This window comes from Leiobunum rupestre, chromosome 5, assembly GCF_980474605.1.
Source record: "Leiobunum rupestre chromosome 5, qqLeiRupe1.1.hap1, whole genome shotgun sequence".
Lineage (NCBI taxonomy): Eukaryota > Metazoa > Arthropoda > Arachnida > Opiliones > Sclerosomatidae > Leiobunum > Leiobunum rupestre.
This window is the reverse complement of record NC_143388.1, coordinates 72,380,184-72,405,645: the sequence shown is the minus strand read 5'-3', so window position 1 is coordinate 72,405,645 and position 25,462 is coordinate 72,380,184. Positions and strand designations below refer to the sequence as shown.

The 25,462-nt window shown below is 35.8% G+C and overlaps 2 protein-coding genes across 2 annotated transcripts in view; one reads left to right on the top strand and one right to left on the bottom strand.

The window, feature by feature from the left end:
- LOC149945817 (ATP-binding cassette sub-family C member 1-like) overlaps positions 1-3,366 on the bottom strand; it is a 53,631-nt gene extending 50,265 nt beyond the window's left edge. The window contains exon 1 of the mRNA XM_090176724.1: positions 3,337-3,366. Within this exon, the coding sequence (XP_090032850.1) occupies positions 3,337-3,366 (30 nt within the window). The remainder of the gene's footprint in view (positions 1-3,336) is intronic.
- Positions 3,367-18,548: 15,182 nt separating this feature from the next.
- LOC149945816 (uncharacterized) lies at positions 18,549-19,423 on the top strand. The gene is made up of 2 exons (XM_090176723.1): positions 18,549-19,118; positions 19,172-19,423. The coding sequence occupies exons 1-2, from the start codon at positions 18,549-18,551 to the stop codon at positions 19,421-19,423; spliced, it is 822 nt and encodes a 273-aa protein (XP_090032849.1).
- Positions 19,424-25,462: the final 6,039 nt, after the last annotated feature.

Here is a 25,462-nt window from a genome sequence, read left to right as displayed (position 1 = left end):
TAGCGAAATGTGATCAATATATATATATATATATATATATATATATATATATATATATATATATATATATATATATATATATATATATATATATATATATATATATATATTTGCAACTTACCTCAATTAGTTCGTGTTTAATGAGAGATATAAATCTGAGTATTGCCGCAACTGAGGCCAACAGCCAAAACATTAATTGAATTCCCGATGATCGAATGCCATATTTCCGAGATAGCATTATTAACATCAGTAACAAAACCTATTCATAAACAACTGATTTAGGATACAGGGTATGTATAAAACTCGGACTTGCCACATTGAAATTTTTCTCATTTTAGCAGCCTTATTCTTTTAAAATAGACGAAACGAAAGAACATCGGGGCTGTTCTGTAATTTTTTTCGAAATCAAACAATACGTTGCTAATTCCTATACATTGCGATCACGGTGGTGCAATTATACGTTTTCAATCGATTATTTAAGATAACGGTTGTACGGTTAAAGGTTTCTATCGATTGATTGGGATAACTGTTGTACAGTTTTACGGTTTCGATCGATTAAAGTTTCTGTCTATTGGGACAACTGGTGTACGGGTGAATTACGGTTGCATCGTTATTAAGATTTCGATATGTTGGGATTACAGCTTTATGGTAGGTAAAATTTAAAAAATACTTGCAAAGTTTATTGCTTTGAAAACATATGCCGATAGTTCGTCCTGGGTGTAACTTCCAAGAAAAACGCAATACCAAATGTTGCAAGCTGATGTAACAATCAAAAGTATCGAAAAAACCTATTCATTGAATCAAAAGAAGATCAATTTATTAATTAATTTACACTCTTTGGATATCTACAGTTTATTTTACACTTTAGCCTATGATAAAATCCCGTTCCTCTTTTCATGTCAAAGACCTATTCACGTGTTGCTTTGTTTCATTCTAGACTTTTACGTATCTATCCTTTTCCGCAGAAATATTTTAAATATATCCTTTATTATATCCTTATTATTGTTATTACTCTGGATATAAAACATAATCCGGTTTTTCACAACTAAGGGTTTTAAAACTTGCTTGACCTATGCTCTTAATAGTAACAACTTGTAGGAGAACGAGATAGAGTAGAGATAAGGGGCTGAGGTTGAACAGCAGAGGCAATGTAATCATTAAACGCAATAGCTTATTCAACGACGGACACTATAAAGACACCATATAGGTCTTAACCAGTGGCAAAGCTTTGATTGGTGGTGGACCCCACCCTTTAAGACTTTGCGCTATGTTATTAACTAAATAAAACTTTGCACCCCGAAAAACCCTTGCACCCACCCTAAGTTGCACTCATTACATTTGGTAAAGCCACAATGGCACTAGAAGACAGGAAAGCCGCAGTGGGAAGAATTGCCTAAGTCAAAGAGGCTTGGTTAGGTTTTAGCTCCTACAAAGGCGAATCACCGAGTGTTCGATATCCCCATTTATCATCAAGTATAGTTCTTCCTTGGCTTTGAAATAGAGTCCTCACGCTAATTGGGGTTAAGTCATTACGGGATAAGTAGGAATAAGAATCACCCATTAGTTTCCGTTTCCGAATGAAGGTAAACATTTTGTGAAAATAATAATAATAATAATCAGCTTAGCTAATATCCAAGGCACCACCTTAGGCTTAAGTCATCAAGCAACTTTTAAAGCCCCTCATTCAGGTGGCCGGGTAACAATGCGTAGGAGGATGGTGGCAAGCCCTATATGCCACCAGCTCCCTACACAAACTATTACCGCGAACCTCAACAAGAAGCACTCTGATAGGAGTGGTGTACCGAGGGGTTAATCAATCTTGAAGTTAAGTGTACAAACTAAATGAAATTAGTTGAATCACTATGAAATCACGATTATAATTTAAAGGCCCCTCCTTAACCAAAAGTCACAGATCTGGCACACCACATGGCGCCACCGATCAAAATGAGCGATATCAAATTTTAACATCTAAACGGCCTATTTATTTCCCCATTGCCCAAACGTTCATTGGGTTAGGTTTTAGGGTACCCATCCCATTATTTCGGGCTAGAATAGAAAACTCGTGAGTGTCAGTCTTGGAACTCCCCCACAGTGGAGAGGGTCATTTAAATATAACAATAATGAACCCCTCTCAAAAAAGGTCTAAACACTCGTTGTTCCGTATTTAGAAGGGATAGCGAAAACTCAAAATATAGTAGAATCGATATAAGGTTTGACCGAGAACAAATTGCAAGATCATTTTTTATTTTAGGTTCTAGATGAAAAAAATTCGCTGATTTCAATAAAAAAAAGTTTGCCGCTCTATCTTGTTTATTTCCCCCTTTTGCCCCTTTTTGGTGGTAAAAGTACTTATTCCCTTGTAGCTCAAGTTCTGTGTAACTTATTTGATACCCAAATACATTTTTGGAATGCTCACGTTCCTATCTATAATTAAGGTTATTTAGTAAATATCGCTACGTTTAGCCGTAAACAAGTTGGGCGACTCTTAATATTTTTTTAGAAATACAAATCTATCCGTATTTAATGATGAAAAAATCGATTTCTTAGGGAAACGTTTATTGATTAAGTCAAAAAATATTTATTCAGCAAACATGTCGACCATTGGGGAGTTTTTACACATATTGTTACAATTGGTGCATGCCAAATTACACTCCAAATTGTTTTTTCTACATGAACTTTTGTTATTCGAACAGTCAGTTTTACAGCCGCATCGAATGATATTTAAGAGGTAGCTTGGAGCCATCGATTCGTTCGATTTTATTGGCGTTAATACATCATTTACAAGTTTCCAGCCCCATTCTAAAGGGTTTAACGTATTTCCCAGCCAATACTGGACTTGTAAGTAAACTCGGAAGCTATGATACGTTACCGCATTTAATGTAGGAGGCAAGGATTAAGCGTTTATTTCTTTTTTCGATTTTCCAACCTTTTCTGTGAAAATTCTAAACCTTAGTTTATGAATTTCTTCGTTCATTCGACCACAATAGACCTCTAACATACATTTTTCAACACCTAATTTTATATCGCCTTGTTTTCGTGTTTTCGTTTCAGTGCACGGAAAATTGAAGCGCGTTCTCGGAATATCTTACTTTTTCTTAGTAACTTTAAACGAAGTGCTTTTCCGACGCCATAAAATCTAGAAGTTGTATCACATCCGAGTATATTAGGGTAAATTTCTTTACCTTACTTTTCCAGTAAACTTCTGATACTGAAAACTTTGTTTTTCTTAGCTTGACTTTTTGATTTACTTCTAAAATGTATATCTTTGCTTTTTTCAATTGTACGCTCAAGAAGTAGTATCAGAAGGTCGGTATCTACACCGATTAGTTCCGTAACCTGTTGCTGCGATTGCTGAATAGCAGCCATGACTATATCCTAGTTGGTGTCAGAAACTGCATTGTGATGAGTGATGAAAAGCTGTTTATTTTCGTCATTATTTAGAAATTCATCCTCTAATATTACAATTTTTAACCAACTCGTACGAAACTCGAATACCTGGGGCTTAGTGTTTTCGTTGTTCGTGGACGTGATCTTTCGTTGATGGGCCAGACTCGTAACCGTCAAAAACCACAATACACGAGTTGTTCTTCTTAACGTAGTCAACGTACAACTTTATTATATCCAAATACGTTTTTCCTCTAAGCCACGGTAATTTGTGAAGTAAACTTCCTCCATCTAGTACGTATTTGGCGTTTTCAGTGGTTTCCACTTTATCGCGCTTCTCTATCTCCCATAATGAATCTGCTAGCGTGCTTTTAGCAGCTGAACGCGTATATCCCTTATCGTCAAATAAAGAAGCCGGGTGGTTACATAGTTCGTACTTAAATATTTCTGATAAATCAACTTCGTTGGCTTGAGCGGATATCAACAGCCTTTGAAGAGTCGATTTCTACATTCTCATTGGATATTAAAACAGTTAGCACTTTTCCCATCCATATCACGCATTATACGAACTCTTATTGTTTTGGAGTCGTAGACGTTCACTCGGTCGCTCGGTACTATTTCAGTCGCAATGTTTTTCAACGTAGAATATTCTTCAAAAAGATCGGTTTTAAGCAAAAGGTCTTCTAATACTTTAGTGTCATTTTTGTCGTGTTCTTGTCGCGACAAAGCCAAATCCACATGTTGATCTCGAGAGTGCATGTGTTAACTTGTGAGTTCTTCCATGGCGTTAGTCATTTCAGAGCAACCAAATAGCTCTTTGCAATTCCCTCATACCACGATCTCTAGTCAAACCTCCGGATGTTTTAATTCCTCTCATTAAAAGTTGTTCGATAATTAAATCGGTTGAGAGTTCTGCCCAAAATTTGTTTGACCGCCTAACAACGAGATAGCCGTCCTCGAAGAATTGGAACGTTTTTGGCGATTCACTTTCAAGTCTTTGCATGTTTTGAACGTATATTCTAGCTGATTTCGCGTAGTTATTATGCCCAGATGCGGCGAAATATGGCAACATTAAACTAACCAATTTCAAATGTAAAGTCCAGTCAATAGTTTGTTCGACTTTTATAAACGACCATCCAAATACGGAGTCCATAATCGGACAGTTTCTGAGATTTGACTGAGATTAACTAGGTGCTCTGCTAGAGCGACGGCAATTTTTTTAGTGAATCGTAGGATAAGACTTCTTCGGGATAAATATTTGACGATAAAATAGCATCTAAAATATCTGAGAATTCAGTTACGGGTATATCCGGATTTTTCGAAAAATCCGGGAAGCACTTTGAAATTAAAATTGACCATATTGCACTTTCTAAAAGCAAGTGCGCTCTTACAGCTCTAGATATAGCAGTACTTGAAAGCATATGCACCTGTGCCATAGCTGATTGTCAGCAGGGCCCGCGGTGCGGGGGTGCCTCGAGTTTCGGGAGGGGGCCCCGCTAACTATAATAATCAAAGGGGGGCCTCATAGAGATTTTTTCGGGGGGCCTCCGAATTCTCAGCTACGCCACTGATATGCACCACTGTATTTTTCGCGCATATTAGTTCAAAAAGTTATATAATTCCAGACTCTGCCATAATATATCCGATTGTTCCTAGAAAACTCATTTCTGTATGGAGTCCACCAAATTGTAGGACAATATTTTTAAGTTCACCATTGGGCGCTTCATTTTCAAGAAGTCTAAATGCTTTTAAATAAAGTGGCTGATCAAATGTTAATATGGGTATCGAATTATATTTCGCCGCATTATCGGCCACAAATGAAAGAGTAGAATATATGCAGATTTCATTCGATGGATCCATGTCAATCATAGGTAAGTAACAAAAAGATGCCACGCCAGGGTGTATATCGAAGTTGGCAGTTTACATATAGCCATTAAAATTTGGTCTCGGGGTTTTAAGTAAACGGGAAATTCTAGATTATTTGTCGGAAGCTTTTCGAAACTTTCTTCTGGTAAAGTTGTATATTTAATTAAAGACAAATGTTCCGTTTGCGCTACTTTTACTTTCCCGCCTGAAGAATCTCTTCTTCCGATATTTTAGCCCGCTGGATGACGCTTTTATCTTTGATTGCTGGTGTTATTGCTGATATTTTCCCATTCCGTGAAAAGTTCCGTAATCATCTATCGTACATATATTATGATCAACGTTATTACTGTACAAAATGTTCCGACGAAAATTCACCAACATTGGTTTGAGATTTTTTAGCGGCGCATTTTTCAAAGCGTTGTACTTCTTCGTAGGAACAGCAGAATCCCATAACGTGTAAAACTACTACCGTTTTTTGAAGCTTATTGGTGGTGGATTAAAACTCCAAGACCAAGCTGTAAAGACGCGATTAAAATGCGTGGTCGGACAGCTTGCATTATACATTGACCTACGGATGCGATTTTAACGTCAACGTTTTTGCCAGTGAATAAAAATCGAAACAAACAATGTAAAATATTAACCAGAACATTTTCTTATCAGAAATGTCCGCAATTTCGAATAATGAAGCGTAGATATCCTTTCCGGTATCACGGTTTATAGAATCTCCACAGGTTGTATATTGGGGCGCTTGGGATTTGGGAGGGTCCACTTACTCTCTACTCCCGCGTTTAGAAGTTTGAAATCAGGCTAAGGCGCCGAAAGCGTCATCTAACGAAACCTAGTTATTTAATTTTACTGAATGCTTCGGGACTCCAGCCTTGGATGAAATTTTTTTTTATTATTTAATCCTAAAACACCTTATAATTTTCAAAATCGTATTATGGAATGTGTTTTAAGCTTCCTGTTTAAAAATATGATATTATTATTAGGCCTTACCGTAGATAGAAACGTGGATCATGGAAGGTTTCCTGAATTCATATTTAAGGTAAATATATTGTTTATACTAATTCTTTATTTTTCATATTATTTAATCCTAAAACACCTTATAATTTTAAAAATTGTATTTTGGAATGTGTTTTAAGCTTCCTGTTAAAAATATGATATTATTATTAGGCGTTAGCGTAGATATACACGTGTATTTTTTCTCTATAATCTTGGTTTTAAATTAAAATTTTAAAATATATAAATTGAATAAAAAACAGGTGAAGCTTTTGTGGTATTTATATTTCAAATTAATTTTTAACAAATTGTGTATAAAGTTAATTACTACTCTTTATAACAAACAGGTGGCGCATAGATAGCGAAGTCTGGAACAGGGTTGGCAGGCAGTAGAAAATAAGGGGATCTAATCGCTAGCATGTACGAAAGTACAGGGTGCTCAAACCTGTGTAGATTCTATAAACCGTTTCGGTATTTGAGCGCATTTTATATCGCTTCTTATCATTTCTGCTACTGCTTTATAAAGTCGTTCCTTCTCTTTTTCGATGCTTTATCACATGTTTCACGGAGTTTGTTCAATATAAAGGCAGCTGTTTTACGAAACGTTACAATGTCATCCTTTCCATTGATAGCAGTTATTACGATCCATTAATTTTTTTCTTCAAGTATTTCGCGGAATATGGCTGGTAGCCTGTTTCTTCTAAATAGGTTTCCATGAATCCCTTAGGTCGTGAACGGAAGTTTGTTCCTTGTCATTATCCTCTAGTTAATTAGTGAGTTGATTATAGGCACGTAGCCTTACTTCGTTAATTGGTCTTCCGGGATGTTTTAGTGGGTCGTTTTAATTTGAAGAATACTGCGATGGAACGTTGCGCAAAGTTCTAAAATTTGTATCACACAATTTATGATAAACCACGTCGCTCGCGTGTTAATCATAGGACATGTCGAATCTTTCTTTAACTTCAAGTGCCCAAGAATCATTTCGCTCTAAGCAAATGCTTTGTTTTGTATGGTCGTAATTTTTGGTTCTGACAGTGTACGCTTCTTTATTTGCTTTAGCATTTTCCGATACTTCATTTCCACAAAATAAACAGTTTTTCTGAAGTGAAGAGTTGCTTTACTAGTCGTAGCTTGCGAGGCTATCTTGGCTTGATCTATCAACTTTGCATTGATGAAATCGGAACGACATTTGCTATGAGCTTTTTGGCATTTTTAACTTAAAATATGGAACGTGTCTTTTTTTACACGCTGTATGTATACTCGCAATACCTTTTTCAGTTAATCCGAAAGCTTTGGCATTAGCAGTTATTGTTTTATTGCAAAAAACACAGTTTTCAGAATCCATCCTAACTCTAGATGCTCCAAATATCCAATACTATGGTCTCTTTTGTTTTCGACTGACGCTCCGACTTAAATGCACGTGACAACGACTCAATTGGCACTTTGTCCTTACGGACGAAAACACGCGTATCACCGAGTCCATTTGTACTTTGCCCTCTCGGGCGGTCAAATAACAGTATAGGAGGTCTAGCAGAAGAACTAGCGGGAAGGTACGAACTGAATTTTAAATTTTATATCGCATTCTCTATTTCTCTTTTGAATGGTGCCTTAAATTTCGGCTGGCTTTATAAAAATGTAGCGCATTTCGGCAATTTTATTTTTCGTACAATAAGACGGCACAACACTCCCTAATGATCGGCATGTTTGCTTAATAAATATTTTTCGTCTTATCAATAAACGTTTTCCTAAGAGTGGAGAAATAATTATGACGTGCGATTCGAATCGCTCTTTATAATTATTATTCGACTCTTTAATTTTGTATATAATCTCTTAACGTTTATAGAGTTTATTCTGGATAAACTTTGCGTACATTTTTTGTTATGATGTTTCGTAAAAACATTAATTCTAAATTTATTTTAATGTCTGTCCCTTCTTAGCCGTAACACTTACAAGAATAAACACTGTTTTTTCAGTTTGTAGAACTGGTTTTTGTATAATATATTTTTACTAACATTTCGCAGCGTTTTTATGTATTTATAAAATTTTTGGCCTACAAATCCGGGCGAGAATGACTTGGGGGTTGGCAACGCTGGTGCGAGGGGCTGCTCTCTCTCCCTAGATTTTTACACCTGATTTCAGATTCGTGAATTCCTCTTTTTTTAACCTGATGAATTCCTGTATTTCGACTTAATACTGAATGTTTGTGAGAATTCAAAGAATCAAAATGAATTCACAAAATAAATGTTAATTCAGCTGAAACCCGTAAAATTTGAAGTGAATTCAGCAGAATTCGGTAATTTTTTAAGTGAACACACGGAATTCGTTAGTCCCATGCAAGTGAATACCCGGAATTCATCTTTTTGAATAACTTAGGGCATATACTGACGTTGTTAACCCTACAGCACACAGTAAATTTAAAATCGAGTTTATTTGGAGCTGAATTGTAGAAAATCCTTTATTTGTTTAGTATATTGAAAATTATTACACTATATACCTACGCCTATTAATAAAAAAAAATAATAATTTAAAGTGACGTCTACAGGCATACTTTTGTTTAGTCAGATATCCCACAATTCCAAAATAAATTCAATTGTAAACGAAACACAACGGCAGCACTCTAGGCTGAGTTTTGGATTTAGTGACTTACCTAAAGAATTTAGTGTATAAGTTTCAATAATTTCAAGGTAAAACCCAAGCACTCTTTGTAAGCAATAACACCTTTTGGGCTACAGTATTTGATAAAATATAATTTAATAAAAATTATCCTTTTAAAAAGTTTATTACTAACAAGGAGACATCCTGAAGTGTAACCCACCGATTTTGTTCAAACTCGGGGAATTGGTAGACCTTCATGACTGTATCATGGAAAATCCTTAAGGGAATTTATTCAATGGGCAACCGTTTTGCCATGGCAACGAAATATGTTTTTGAAAACAAAAAAATTAAAATTTTCCCATTGAAAATAACATGGGATTTTGACCGATTGAAAATATGAACAAATTTCAAAATTTTTAAAATGCCAAAAATAGAAAAAAATAGATTAAAATTGACGAAAAAAAATCAAAATTAACTTTTGATCAATTTGAACAAAATGGGTGAAAATAAACCAAAATAACTCAAATTGGAAAAATTTGGGAGCAAATTTAAAATCATACAAACATTGAAAAAATATTTCGAAATAGTTTGAAATAAATTATTTTTCAAATTAAAAAAAAATATTTATCAAAAGCAGTAAATTTTATGAGAAACGTTTATTATTGATAGGAATTGATAGAAATAGATTACTTGTGAAATATCCAAATAATATATAGATAAAGTATTGTATTTAAAAAAATATTTTGGTCAATTTGGCCAACAATGATCAAAATTCGAATTAATTTATCACAATGGGCAAAATTTTAATAAATTTTTTATAAATTTTACTCTTAAAATATTTTTTCAAAATTTTAAAATTTAGCTAAATTTGATTTATTTTTATCAATTTTGGTCAAGTTTGACCAAATAGATCAAAATAAATAAATTTCTTAAAAAAAATTATCTATATATTAATCCAATTTTACGGAACTAATAAATTTCAATTAATTCCTTTAAATTTTGATCAAAACTTCTGCTTTTGATCAAATTGGTACGCATTTCTTCAATTTCATAAATTTTGAAAAAATATATTTTATTTCAAACTTTTGAGATTTTTTGTAAAATTTAGTCTTTTTTTATATTTAAAATTTATCATTTGATCATTGTTGACCTAATAATCATACTGATATTTCAAAAATAATTTATTTCAATCAATTCCTATAAACTATAATCGTTTTTTTTTTAAATAATTTATTTCAAATAATTTCGAAATATTTTTGCTGTCTAGGGGACGGTTTTAGCCAAGGTTCTTAAAAAATGCTTCTCCCATTTATAGGAAAAATATAACACAATTTCCAAGAATTCAACGCAGAATTCATTGAATTCACGCCATATTTTAAGGAATTCGCGGGAGTTTTTAATGAAATAAAATAAAATTTTGGAATTCACGTGAAATTACAATCTTTGTTCGAATTCATTGGGATTTCACAAATTACACTAGGAGTTGAAGGAATTCATTTATATTTCTACGGAATTCATACAATGCTTCAGGAAATACCGAGGGGAATTCTTGTATATTTTAAAGAATTCGCGTAATTTGTAAGGAATTCAAGTGAATTATAAGAAATTTACAAAACTTGAATTCCTGGAATGCATGAATTAATTTACAGAATTCAAGTATTATCTGTAGGGAATTCTCATTTAATTCATCTAGAGATGTACACCAGATTCGCGAGTTAGCAGCCCCTCGCGCTGGTGGTCAAGTTAAGTATGATTAAAGATCGGGTGAATAATAGAAACAAAAGAAAGGAAGGGCGATGGACGGAAACAAATATGCATAACGGATTGGCGAAATATACAAACATATATGTAATGTATGTATGTATTTATGTACATACATAAATACATAATAGATATATGTATACTCATGATTTCCTTGGTTGATCAAGGGTTCCTCATCTGAATCTAGGTCGCCACGTTTCCGTTTTTTGGTTTATTTTTCGCGACGACCGAAGCTTTTGATATAATACCCGGATCTCGACAATTTTTCCCCAAGGAAACCTGTTGATCAATAATTCCTCCCAAAATGCGTCTTAATAGGAATTCTCTAGTTTTGGGAATATGAAGTTTTGCCACAGTGCCTCGGCTTTTGAGATCCTCTCCAGAAAGATAGGGGTTTTTTGACTTGTGTACAAAATGAAATAAGCTTTTTGATCGTTATGTTATATTCAATTGACCTTGAATTAAACAAAATTCGTAACCTTTCACTTGAGAACAAAAACTATCATTTTCCACCCGCATATTCCGTTATCATATGGCCTCTAGCTGATGGATCTGTTTTTATTTCAACCTCTTTTCCGCCGGGACTAGCACCGATGAATCCGTTTTCGAGGTTGATTTCTTACGCAGTTTGTCTGACCTTTATGTTATACATCTCCTGAACAAGGTACAGCGCCACTTTCTTATTGTTTTCCCCATATTGTGCCGCTGCTTAAAATAGGCTTCTTGTACACGATGTAATTCACCAACGAATGAGAGGAAGTCGTTGCCATTTTTTGGACATCGCTCTAAAAGTTAGGCGCTGTCAAACGCTGGTTAATGTGTCGGTCGTATTACGGATTTCCGTGTTGACCACGCGACAAAATCTCAATATAGTCACGTTCTTTCTCACTCACCTAAGTTTAAAGCAAAAACGTTGATTATCAATATTTCATTATAATAGCCAAAAGTCAACTTCTGACTCTAAGATTAAAGTGGCCAACTAACCAGTAGAGTCGCGAGTTTGTTGTTAATAGCAAGCTTCATGTCTTCCGGGCTCATTGGCGACTGCTGGGCTGACGAATGTTATAGCGATCAATGAAAATTTTCTTGGTTTTTCTTTTCTTCTGGTATTTTGGCAGAGCTTGCTTTGACGTGGTACCGAATAACCTTTTCCTCGATAATTATTTTCTTATATCCGATCTCGCTACGAACTTTTTAAAATGTATCCCCTGATTTTACCTTTGAAGTCTCTTGTACGGAACCTCCCGTCTGGTAGCTCTGGCCAGTCATTGTAGCTTTTAGATTGTACGCTCCTCGCTAAGAATAATTGATTCTGTTTACAGATAAAATTTTGCCCATCAAGAGCTCCACGCGATTGCTTGTTTCGTTCTCTGCCAGTCGATCGGCTTTTCTCACCACTCTTTCAAGTGGTGACATAATACTCGGAACAACTCCTTCTGCGTTGAGTTTGCAAGTTCTCTCCCCACTGTTTTAAGGGGTATTCCCCTGAGATCTTCCGTTTCCCTTTCATAAAAACTTGTTGAAGTTAACGGTAACAGTTAGTGTAGGGAGCTGTTGGCTCGCGTGGCATGCAGGGCTTGCCACCACCCTCCTACGCATTGTAACCCGGCCACCTGAATTAAAGGCTTTAAAAGTCGCTCGATGACTTAGGCCTAGGGTGGTGCCTTGGGTATTAGCCTAGCTGATTATTATTATTACTGGGATACAGTCCACTGTAAGGCCCGTGTTTGTATTTCCATCTCGGAATTAAGTTCTACCGCCATAACATTCTCGGGCTTTTTAAATTTGTAAAAAATAGGGATGACAATTCTGGTGCTGCGTAATCTCTCACGGTGTTCACTGTGAAATTCAAGATTTACAATTGTGCAAATTTCAGTATGCTCTCGCTGTAGTTTCATACTCCAACCCATGATAAGAGACACTTCTATAATTCTCAATCCTTCCATTTTCTCTTGAGATTCGTAGTGTTTACCATTTCCCGATAGTTCCACAAGTACGACCTAAAAATTGATTTTAACTAACCCAAAAAATTAAAATAATTCATTGGAATATGAATTACTGAACTATACTCAATTTGCCCAAGGACACATTTAGATGTTAGTAGGCTGTTATTTCGTCAATCACATAAACGGAGGTTTTAGTTTCTCAGACCACAATAACCTGCTCAGCGGATTGAATAATAGCTTGATCGACAATTGTTTCGACCGTATTAGAAATCATTTCGTTATAGACATTTGATTCATTATGATTTTGACAATTTTAGACCTCATCCCATAGTCTTTACAGACTAACTCTTGTGTGTTTAGCTTTTTGGTTCGCTTTGGAGGGTTTGATTTTCTACATTTACTTCCTTTAATTTATTCAGAACAAAATTTTCCTATTTATGAAAATCCGTCTACTAATAGACTCAGACTGAATCTTCTTCACCTACCTCTCCAAAAATAGTGTAAGGTAGGCCGTGGACTAATGGACAATGTTTGACAGATAATTTGTGTCATCCCTAATCGCGGGAGGGACAGAAAAAATATTCAAGTGAAAGATTTTCGACCACCGTCACGTGAGTCCAAGCGACGTAAAATTTACTTACTTTTATTTGTATAATTTGAAAATAACTGGGGTATATTTACGCTATTAGAGGCTGAAATAGTAATGGTTATTTTGGTATTTCTAACAAAATAATACTATTCGCCTTTCATAACAAAAAGCGCAATGCAAATTAAAAAGTACTGTATAAGTTATTCTTTGTTTCAATTTTAGTTTCGAATAATCTTGTATAATGGGGAAGGTAAACCCAGTGCCGTAACTAGGGCGGTGCCAGGGGCGCATAAAGACCAGACCCGGACCTATATTTAGACCGCGTTAACATGGTCGCACTTTACGCGACAAGCAGAGCGATCTTTTATTGGTTCGTCATGTAAACGCAAAAAATTGACAGAAAGTATCGCTCCAATTTTGGTAGAAAGGTCGGACAGCATGAGGTAGGTTTTTTCATTTGGAGCGACCGGAAATCGCCATAAAGACGCTGTCAAACCCTTTCGTAGAGGTTTTTCCCTAAAAAGTCCTCCGCAAAAGATTTAACGATTCGGAATTAAAGCTTTGATTTATGTTATTCATGAAAGAAAGCTGCTAAGTATTTTAGAAGGGAAAAGGCAGAATAATGCAGATGTTTTTAAAAATACCGAAAAAGAGTTGAAAAAATTAGGGTTTAACAAGTTGGCAACCCAAAATATACCTCTCCTCAGAAGAATTGTCCCTAGTGGTATTAATTTCTCGAGATAACCCTTAAATAACTCTTAAATTGCGGAGATATATCTTTGTTAAAAATGTTTTCCTAGTTCTATCCCGCCCGGTATAAAATTTTAATTATAATTAAAATAATTGAGACGAAACCACCAATTTTAATTTATTCAGAATATCATACGTTAGTTGTTACAACAGTGAGTTAGACGTACTATAACAATGCCCAATTGAATTAAACCCTTTTACAGTACAAGTGTATCAGTTGAATATAATACGAAGCAAATTTTAATGAAAGAAATATCTACAGAGGGTATTATAACGACCGTTCGCTTTTTGGTTTTTTAATTTTAACGGAATGGGCCGATTTTAATTAAACGATAGTTTATCGAAATTTTGTTAAAAGAATATTCCCTAAGGCCGCGCGATAAATTTACGAGAATAATTTCCCGTCGCCGTTATATCGAAAATTTATTTGATTCGGGATTGTAAGAACTGCGAATGATTAGAAAATAAAATGGCAACCAGAATTATGCAAAATTATAAATGTTTATTTTTATTCAGAACAGTCTATGGAACGTTCTAGATTTAACTTTCATCAATGACCAACAATATATATAACTTCTACGTAATTGTACAGAACTGGTACTCAAGTGTCTAAGACTAGATTTGTCTTAGTTCATCGTGATTGAAACATTAACCAAAACACACCTACACTTAAGTAAACATCATAAATTAAACTGAGTATTTTTAACTAAATTCAAACTACCTAACTATATACTGTCTTAATTAACAGCTGAGAGCTACTAATTACTTCAAATCTACTTAATTAGCCTCACAGGTTGAGTTGATAACTTCAAGGGTATAATTAAGTTATTCCAATTCAAAAAATAATAACAATCAATTTTATCTTACAGCTGACTTGAGTTAGTTTACAATTACTTTAGCACTTTCAGTCTTAAATACGCACTGTTGATACACTTAAGTCCATTCACTCTCGTTCCAAACGCGAAACACAATTTAACTCTTTTCTTGACCGAAGACCGAACATATAAACTAAAACCGCAAAGATACCTTATTACTTTTGCCCGACGCCAGGACCCCGTCCTGTAGTAGTTCGTCTGACCGCCAAGAACTAAGAAAGACGAGTTCTTGACGGCAACGGCTTTATATACCTTTATTTTGTGTTTGTTTGACCCGTCGAGATTTGACTAAAGTTCGAAAAATTGAAAATTAGCGCTATATTACTTTGATATAGTTTCCGCGGGAGTTTTAAATAATAATTTTTTTTTCTAAGCGTTATTAAAAGGTAACAATGAACTACTTTTTGTGTTTTAACGAAATTTTGTTGAGAATTTAACAAAAATTTAAAACAAAACAAAAATCGTACCAAAGAATAAACAAACAAAGTTCAATAAACAATATATTCAGATATTTTATTAATCCGTTTAGTAAAAAAACGCCTTATCGTAATTGTTCCTTTTGTTTAATATATTTCCTAAGGAAGTCAATGGCTCGGCGGTGAACTATCCGCATTGTTACAATGCGACCCGAGTTCAATTCCTGATCACGATCAAATTTTACATTAAAGTACTAAAATATTTAATTAAATATAAGATTAATATAATTTATAAATATTTAATTAAATATAAGATTAATATAATTTATAAATATTTAATTAAATATAAGATTAACATAATTTATAAATATTTAATTAAATATAAGATTAATATAATTTATAAATATTTAATTAAATATAAGATTAATATAATTTATAAATATTTAATTAAATATAAGATTAATATAATTTATAAATATTTAATTAAATATAAGATTAATATAATTTATAAATATTTAATTAAATATAAGATTAATATAATTTATAAATATTTAATTAAATATAAGATTAATATAATTTATAAATATAAGATTAATATAATTTATAAATATTTAAAATGATGTAGAATACATTATAGTACCTAACGTTATAACTTTGTAAAGGACATTCGTCAAAGCTGTTTTTTGGAAAAACACCGCATTTTAACAAGCGTTGGTGGCTGAGTGGTTAGAGTAAATCTCTTGCACGAGGCAGACCCGGGTTCTATTCCCGGCCGGCGCCAATAAATCGCAAATTGATACGAAGACGAATACCGTGTACAATTGGTGGAAACCCTGCCATTGGACGTTGAGAGGTTGCATAACACTCAGCACTCGGTCCGTCCCAAAGTCATTAAGAAGAAGTTGGAGAGAACACGCCCATTCAAACACAACAGATTCAACATCCACAACCATCATAACACAAACACTACAAACTAAACACCCACCACATTCACAACAAACTTAACACCCAAAACCATCACAACACGAACTCAACATTCACAACCTACACATAAACATTACAATAACGGAATATCCAATCAAACTGAATTAACACTGTCGCGACGGTGAGCGTTGACTAAAAAAGACCAACGAGACCAAACCCAACCGCAAACAATCAGTTAACGCTCACCGTCACACGGTGGTTTTTCCAATGCTTTGAGAAACTGCGTACTCAGTGATTACCCTTTGCCCCGAAAATGCGAACGAGTTCGCAGGCCACACACACACACCCACAGACGGACACGCTGGTTGTATAACCCCTCCTAGGGGACTTTGTAAAAATAAGGATTGGCAACAAATTATAAATAAATGGAAAAATTTAAAACGGAAAAATCTAAGCGATCGAAATCAGGATCGGGAGACGCGTCTTGTTCAGGCTTCAAGTATTTCGATGAAATGCACGAAATTTTAGGCTCAAGAACGATAGCCAAAGCGCAAGAAGATGGACTCGAAAGCTAACCTTAAGATATTAACAGTAAGTTTCATATTTGTTATTATCAGTTTCTAGCTATTGGTCCGTCGAGCAGGATCCTTGTTACATCAGTGAGCCGCTACAACTCAAACTGGGGGATCTGGTCTTCTAATCCAGGCGTGTGGGACAGTTTGGTTCGTGATAGTCATCTAATTCAACGAAGTATTGATAATCTGATCAACAAACGATATGGCATCAAGGGGCAGTTAACAAGACTTGAAGGAATCGTCACCAGTCACGCAACTTAAACATTCACGGACACCGCAGTAAAACTATACCAAGGCAAAGCGGAGAGAGTTGTACATGAGTTGGAAATGCTTCAAACGTCTTTTATATTAGCCAGTACTGCCATAGATTTTGACACAAATGAAACTGAGTTCAACGACCAGATTGGAGGGGCAGAGACACTTCGCATATTCTTTAACGATCCTTTGGCTCAGCGAACAGCCGCAACAGCGTAACAAACCAAGTCAGTCTGAAGAATCATCAATGAATTCTAATGGAGTCGATTGCTTGGTATCAAGAGAATCTTGGACATCATCCCAGGTTGTCTAAGCCACAGCAGTGACCGAGGTTGAACCCTCAGACGGGCAACTACGATCAATACGAGCATTGTTAGATTCAGGCTCACAAGCCAGTTTTATCTCTGAATAATGCTGCAAGAAACTACAACTTAAACGAAAACGTCTCACGGTTGCCATATCAGGAGTTGGAGCCGGCGACGTTAGCACATCACGAGGAAGCGTCCAGTTTACCATCAAACTAAACGATGGAGATGGCCCAATCCAGGTTGACGCAGTGGTAAAGAGAACTGTTACTAACGATCTACCAAATTTTTCGATTAACATTAGTTCCTGGACTCATATCAAGAACCTAAAATTGGCGGACTCAACATTTCATCAACCTGGTCCTATCGACGTGTTGCTAAGTGCTATTTTAATCTAGTACGATATGGTATTCGCGCTGGACGACCGGGCACGGCCAAAGCATTGAACACCGTCTTCGGTTGCGTGATTTGCGGTCCGAAGGGACTGATGATTCCAGAACAACGACATCCGATGGTCCAAATTCATTCGTGTACAATCGATGACCAATTGTCTAGATACTGGGAGCTAGAAGAGATATGTCCGAAAAGAACACTCACTGTCGACGAACTTCAATGCGAAGGAAGCTTCTCAAAATTCACCACCCGACACATTGACGGAAGATACGTATTTCGTCTTTCATTAAAGGGTCATCAAGAATTGGAGAATCCCGACACATGGCAGTACGAAGATTTACGAACCAAGAGAGACGACTACAAACAAATCCTGGTGTATACGAACAATATCGGACATTCGTGAAATAAAATATCGACCTCAGACACATGTCCTTGCTCTATGAAGAAGAAAGAACTGCTCATAAAGGATTCTATTTACCACAACACGCCATTGTCAAAGCGAGCAGTACTACTACAAAATTAAGAGTAATTTTCGATGCGTCAGCTAAATCAACAAATGACCTCATGCTTCTCAGGCCCAAAATTCAAGACGACTTAATATTGTTATTGATTTGTTTCAGGCTACACGCTGTCGTAATGACGGCTGACATATAGAAAATTTACACACAAATCTTAGTCCATTCACAGGACAAAAATCTACAACGAATTGTCTGGCGAACAAGTCCATCAGAGCAATTACGTGACTACAAGTTACTATGGGACTGCGTCTGCTCAAGCAACTAGCGATAGACGTTCAACAACAATATCCTAAAGCAGCACTGGCTCTAACCGAAGACTTCTATGTCGATGATTTGATGACCAGAGCCGATAACTAAACGAGTCATTCTTTCTGAAGTAGCTTAGATCTTGGATCCGATGGGACTCTTAGACCCGATAATCATCAAAACGAAACTCTTACTTCAAGGTTTATGGAAACTCAAGTTGGATTGGGACGATCATCTCCATGAAGGTGTTAACAAGAATAGAAAGGCGTTTCAGATAGACCTGAAGGAGATCAAACGATTAAACATTCAGCGTCACTTCTCGCAACAGCGAGCTCAAGAATTCAGCCTCCAAGGTTTCTGCATTGCGTCCGAGAAGGCTAACGCTGAGTCAGTATACTTACGGATCAGAAATCAGGATGGTAAAGTACAAACGCATTTGATCGCAGCAAAAACCAAGGTAGCAACCATGAAACAAGTGTCATTACCGAAGCTCGAACTTTGTGGCGCCGTGCTTCTCATTCGTCTAGTCAAGACAATCCATGACGCACTTAAGAAAACCACCTTAGACACTTACTGTTGGACAGACTCGATGACGGTCTTTGGATGGCTTGCTTCACCACCACAACGTTGGAAGACATTTATCGCTAACCGAGTATCAGAGATCCATGGTTCGGTCACTGGAGTACAATGGCATCATGTCAAAAGTGAAAACATCCCAGCTGTTGAACTCCACAATTATTTATTATGGTGAATGGGCCGTCTTGGCTCAATCAGGCTAGGGAATCCCACCATCAGGTCATTCCAGACGAATCTGAAGAGCGCCTACTCCAGGGTCGACCTATTCCTGAACTTTCTTCGCTGGGTAAGGTAGATGCGTCCTTACTTGATAATTACTCATCATTGTCCGTGTTACTTCGAGTTACGGCGTACATCCATCGATTCCTGAAAAACACTCGAACGTCCAAACGAAACAGGACAACTGGTCCGTTATCTGCAACCGATATCGACTCCGCACTCCAATATTGAGTAAAGACTGTTCAACAACAAAATTTCAGTGAAGAAATAACATGTTAAAGACATCTTCACCAATACTGTCAAAAAGTAAATTACTGTGATTAAATGCATTTCTTAATCCAGATGAATAACTTCAAGTTGAAGATCGGATTCGAAGAGCAAAAATGAATACCGATCGATTCCATCCGATGATCTTACCACGAAGAAACCAATTAACAGATCTGATACTTGTCCATGAACATTTAAGGCATTTACATGCCGGTCGCAGCTACTTATATCAGTCATTCAGCGACGCTTCTGGGTATTCGGCATTCGAGATGCGGTCAGATTTCATATTCGACGTTGCTTGCCATGAGTCCGACAGAAAGCGACCATCTTCCAGCAGAAAATGGCAGATTTACCAGCAGCACGAGTCAACCCAGCTAGAGCGTTCACACGATGCGGTGTGGACTACGCCGGACCATTTCAAGGCGTACGTAGCTCTCTTCGTTTGTTTTGTAACCCGAGCGATTCACATTGAAATTGTTAGCGACATGACTGCAGATGCCTTCCTAGCTGCCTTGAGACGATTCACAGGTCAAAGAGGATAGAGCTCCGACATTTATACTGACTGTGGGTCCAACTTCCACGGTGCAAATCGAGAACTTAAGGTTTTTCTAAAGTCCACGACAACACAGAGTAGTCGCGGTGCAATTTCACGGTCGACATCGAATGAAGTATTCGCTGGAATTTTAATCCACCCAGCACGCCAACCTTTGGTGGTCTCATCTAAGTCGAATCGTGGGACTGACTGCTTTTGACGTTCGAAGAGATGAATACCTTACTATGCCAAGTCGAAGCGTGCCTGAATTGTAGCATTATCAACTGATCCCGATCGCCCTGTGGCTTTAACACCCGGACATTTCCTGTTTGGTGATGCCTTGACTGCAATTCCAGAACCAGACCTAACGATTACCGAAACAAACAATCTCACACGATGGCAGTTGGGACAACAATTCCTTCGGCGCTTTTGGCGTAGATGAAACAATGATTACCTCACCCGATTACAACAACGCCCTAAATGGCTTTCATTCAAACGAAGCTTACATGTCAGCGATTAGTCCTACTTAAGAACAAAGATCTTCCTCCGACCAAATGGAAGCTGGGCAGAATACCGGAGATACATCCTGGCGCAGACGGTTGTGTAAGAGTGGTCACCATCAAGACCACTGTCCGTGTGCTGCAGTGACTCATCAATAAATTATGCTTACTACCAAGGGAATAATGTAATCTGAATAATTAAAATGAGATTTTAAGAACACCGGGATGTTCGCAACTACACGTTTTTATTATTTGTAATGTGTTTTTTAATCGCAGAGTAAGATGATTGTTATCTAAACTTTATTTTTTATATTCTGATTTTCTGTATAAATATCATAATCTGTCAATTTATGGGCAGTATTGTTAAATACTCGAAGTAGATACGAACGATCAATAAATTACTGTTCGGTACTTTTAATTCGTGAGTTATTATTTCTGTCACTTACTGCGTTGGTATGCGCAACATTATTGCGATGTTACAGTTTTCCATGATTAACTTGTTGTAAAAGATACGCCGTCTAGCTTGCAATTGATTTTTAAGTATTTCTATTAACACTAGACGCGAGTGTAAAATAATTTTCATCAAATAGTTTCTTTGTATATATGTCACAAACCAAAAAATATTAAACAACTGAAATAAGCTTTGACCAATTTGATTCGCGTCCATTTCCACTCTGGAAAGTCCTCCTAAAAGTACAAAAAAAAACCCTAAAAAAGATCGCCCCGATTTCCCGTTGGTCAAAGTTCGACCTTGTAAACCCGTTTCGAAAACGCGTCCAGCAAAAGGATAAGTAACGGTGCGACTTCGAATGGTTCGACGCTACGTATGTAAACCCCCTCTTAAACAATTTTTTTCAAGGGCGCAGTTGTAGAAGCTCGCACCGGGTGCATAAAAGGCTAGTTACGGCACTGGATAAACCATCTGAATTCATAATTAAAAAAAAAATTTCAAGGATACGTCTGACTAAGTTTTCAAACGGTATGATGTTTATTAATTTTAAAATATGGCCTTTCGTGGTTATATGCATTTTTTTCACTTATGCTTTGGTAATAGTCCTCGGCGATATACTGAAGATTTGATGCAAGCTATGCAAAATAACTATATGAAATGATAATGTTTAAATGGGCTTAGGCGTTGAGTTTGCAAGTTCTCTCCCCACTGGTCTAAGGGGTTTTCCCCCGAGTTCTTCGGTTTCCCCTTCCCATAAAAACTTGTAGAGGTTAAGGGTAATAGTTAGTGTAGGGAGCTGATGGCTCGATCTCGTGGCATGCAGGGCTTGCCACCACCCTCCTACGCAATGTAACCCGGCCACCTGAATTAAGGGCTTCAAAAGTCGCATGATGACTTAGGTCTAAGGTGGTGCTTTGGGTATTAGCCTAGCTGATTATTATTATTATTATTATTATTAAATTCACCAACGTTATATAATGCACTAAATTTATGTCTTAGGGCTCAAATTACTCTAATACCCGAAAAGTGTAATCAAATATAAGACTATGAACATTTATTACTAAATAATTATTCTGGTAATTTGTTTAAAACAGCAGTGAGCTTTTCGTACCAAAGGGTGACTAATCTAACTTTAATAAAAAATAACTTTCAATTGCTATTTCAATATCGAATTCTAGGAATTAACTTCGTTTGAAAAATCGTTTTATTCAAATATTTAAGTAAATATAAAAATAAAAAACATTTTATTCTAAAAGAAATCCTGGAGAAGAAATTCAACCCTACTACTCAATTTAACTCGGCCACCCGCTTTAAGGTCTTAAAGTTCTCAGGATAACTTAGGCCTGTGGTGGTGCCTTGGGTATTAGCCTAGCTAATTATTATTATATATTGATTATTTGTTTTTATTCTTCTAAAACTACCTGAAGTACCAATTTTAAAATATATTGTGTAATGACATATCAATCTAATTCCAATAGTAAATATTTATTGAAAAATAAATAGCTAATATTCTTGTCATTTGCTTTATATTTGGTAAATAATTTTGTTTTAACCAATGTCGGAATGTCTGTGTGTCCTTTCAAGTTAACCCATAGGTGACATGACGTACCGTTTGAATTATATTCTACAGTATTGAGCATAGTAGGTAGAATTGTTTGATCTCATGTTTGAAACGGAATTTAAACAAAAGGAATCGTTAGAATTTGACATTTCCCAGTCATGTACTCTGGGATTCCGTTACTATTTTTAGAGTCAGTGATGATAAAATTTTGCATAATGCAGCATGCTTTTACAACAGAATTTATTGTCTCAACTTTTTAGTCAATTGGACGCCTGAATGCTTTTCTTTTGCATGCCAGAGATCCTAGACCATTCACAAATTACATTTAAAAAAAAAATAATAGTGCTACTATCTTTTCAAAACTTTTAAACCAAATGCGTTTTCTACTATTAAACGTGTCCAAGACAGCCGAAAATTGAAAACTCTTCGGTTCTGGGGTAAGAAGTTACCACTGAACGGCTTAATCGAGTTTTTCATTAAGTGAAACGCGGCGTTTGCGTCTAATGAAGATGGTTGGTGACCTTCTGGTATATCCAATTTTTCATTATTTAGCATTTGTCTTGTGAACAATCTTCGAAAACCTCGCGTCACCTTCTCTGCCAAACCCTCGAAATCAGCAAACCGAAATCGGTATTTAAGCATCCGCGATTGACAACATTACGTTACTGTGGAAGCCTTATAATTATATAAATCTGATCCAGCGTTATCGAGGCATTGCATGGCTACGTTGTTTTTCATCTTTTGCGCCCAAGCATAGTAGAAATTGCCATCTTTCATTTAAATCTTTGGCAATATTGCGCCATCTATTTGATTTGAGTACCCAAGAATAATTAAAAAAATTATCCATAAATCGTTCACAGGCATATGGGAATCTTTCAGCGTAGCGCAAATAATTAGCAGGTTTCCTGAATTATACTTCTTATTGTAATGCGGCCTCGTCTTTACGAAAAATGCAGTGATCTGGAGGATTCTCCTTTTTCTTAGCATCTATAGAAAGCACAAGACCTATGAGATTGTCTTAGGTTTTCACGATTTATCTTTAAATCCTGAGTAATCAATACCTTTATGTCATGCTAAATCTTCTTTCCACCACTTCAGGCTGCACTGGGGTGTTAGGAGTTTTAAGGACTTGTAAAATCACCCTATATACATGCCTTTGTAGGCAGAAAATCCGGACTCCTACAAAACTGTGACCCATCAAGCCTGGCTTAAACGTTTACAAAAACTTCATGGACATGTATCTTATATTCGTTTAAAGTGTGCTTTTGTACCGTGCAAAAGCGTGTACTCCAAACTTTGGTCACTAAGAAAACATGTTTACCGAAATCATCATGATAAAAATAAAAAATCTGCCTAGTGTGTCGATCTAGAGACAAAAACTTGGATCCATTTTTGTCCAACTTCTAACAGATGAGAGAGTAGGGATGACATAGCGTGTTAATTTCTTGAGCTTCTGGTTTATAAGTGTGATAAACAATAAACATCTGAATTAAATACACATTTTGTTTTTAAATCCAAAATCTATACCCTCAATTTAATTCTATACGAAAAATTATTTCTTTGAACATAACAAAATAAAATGCGACCATCCAAAATGAGGAAACATATAGCTGGACAGAAATATCCTTACTTTACGTTTAAAAGCAGCGATAGATGTAACGGTATAATTATTCCTTCGCGTCTGAAAGTGAGCTGAAAGGCGAACATTTAACAAAGACCCAATTTCCTTAAAATAATCAGTTTTCATAAAGATAGTTTCATTTGGGTCTATTGGAACGTCAAATTGACATTGAACCGTTCATTTTAATGATAAGACAAATAAACTCACAATTTTTGAAATATTAAGTCTGTTAAATGGAATGTCTCTGCGCTTTGATTTTCGGAATTTCATGATTTCGATTGGTGTCATCATCCAAATGAAGGCTATAGGAATCCAGACTAAGACTGTGTTCGAGAAACAGTCAGTAAAATCAGGATTCGAGGTGTACCAGGTAATGCTGGCGTCCTGAAAATCACAAATTGAGGTTCAAATAAAAAATAACTCAAAATAATCTTTAATTTAAATAATAACGGATCCCTTTACATTAAAAAATATTAAACATTCAATATCATAGTTTTTTTGAATGAATTATTTTGTTAATAAAATCAGGGACACAATTAGAAACCGGGTTGATTTGACATTTTGAGAGAGAAGTAGCTTACCCTTCCGGCACGAAGGATTGGGAGTACCTGTTCAAATCGTCTTCATTTAATCATTGTCCATATGCATTAATAAAACCGAAAATTTAATAATACTAAAATCGCGTTTTAAATTCTGATAAAGAATCCAGAGAAAAATGAATCCTGTGTTATTTGCTGTAAAAACTTTGAACAATAAAAAGGTAAAAGGTGTTATTTTTACTTCCAGTTCCCAAAGCCAAGGATAATCAAAAGAAAATTTTTTAATGTTGTTTCTTGGCACGGAAATACTTCTTTCGAATTTCTAACCATAAGCATTAAAACTAGTTTAAAATTTAAAATACCACTGTTGCATAGTGAAAAGTTAACAATATTTTATTTTCAAAATATTCCCACGACTAGGTTTGTTAACCGTACGGTAACACACCTAATGATGTTACCGTACGGTTAACGAAACTAGTCGGGGGAATATTTTTATCTTTTCACAATGCAACACAGGTTTTTAAATTTTTAAACTACGGAAATGCTTATTTTGAAAAAAAAATAGCTTGTTGGAGCTGTTTTCGAATATTCGCTATTTTCCAAGGGGTGCTCAGAAAAAAATCAATCTTCCCGGTATCTCATTGGTTCTCCTCCAACGCGATTGAAACTAACCAAAGTTACGGTTTTTCTTAACCCTTCGGTTGGGGGTTTATTCTATCATTATGAACATAGTTTATAATAAAAAATAAAAAAGATTAACATAGTTATTATCCAAAATATTTGGTTTATGTTCCTATAT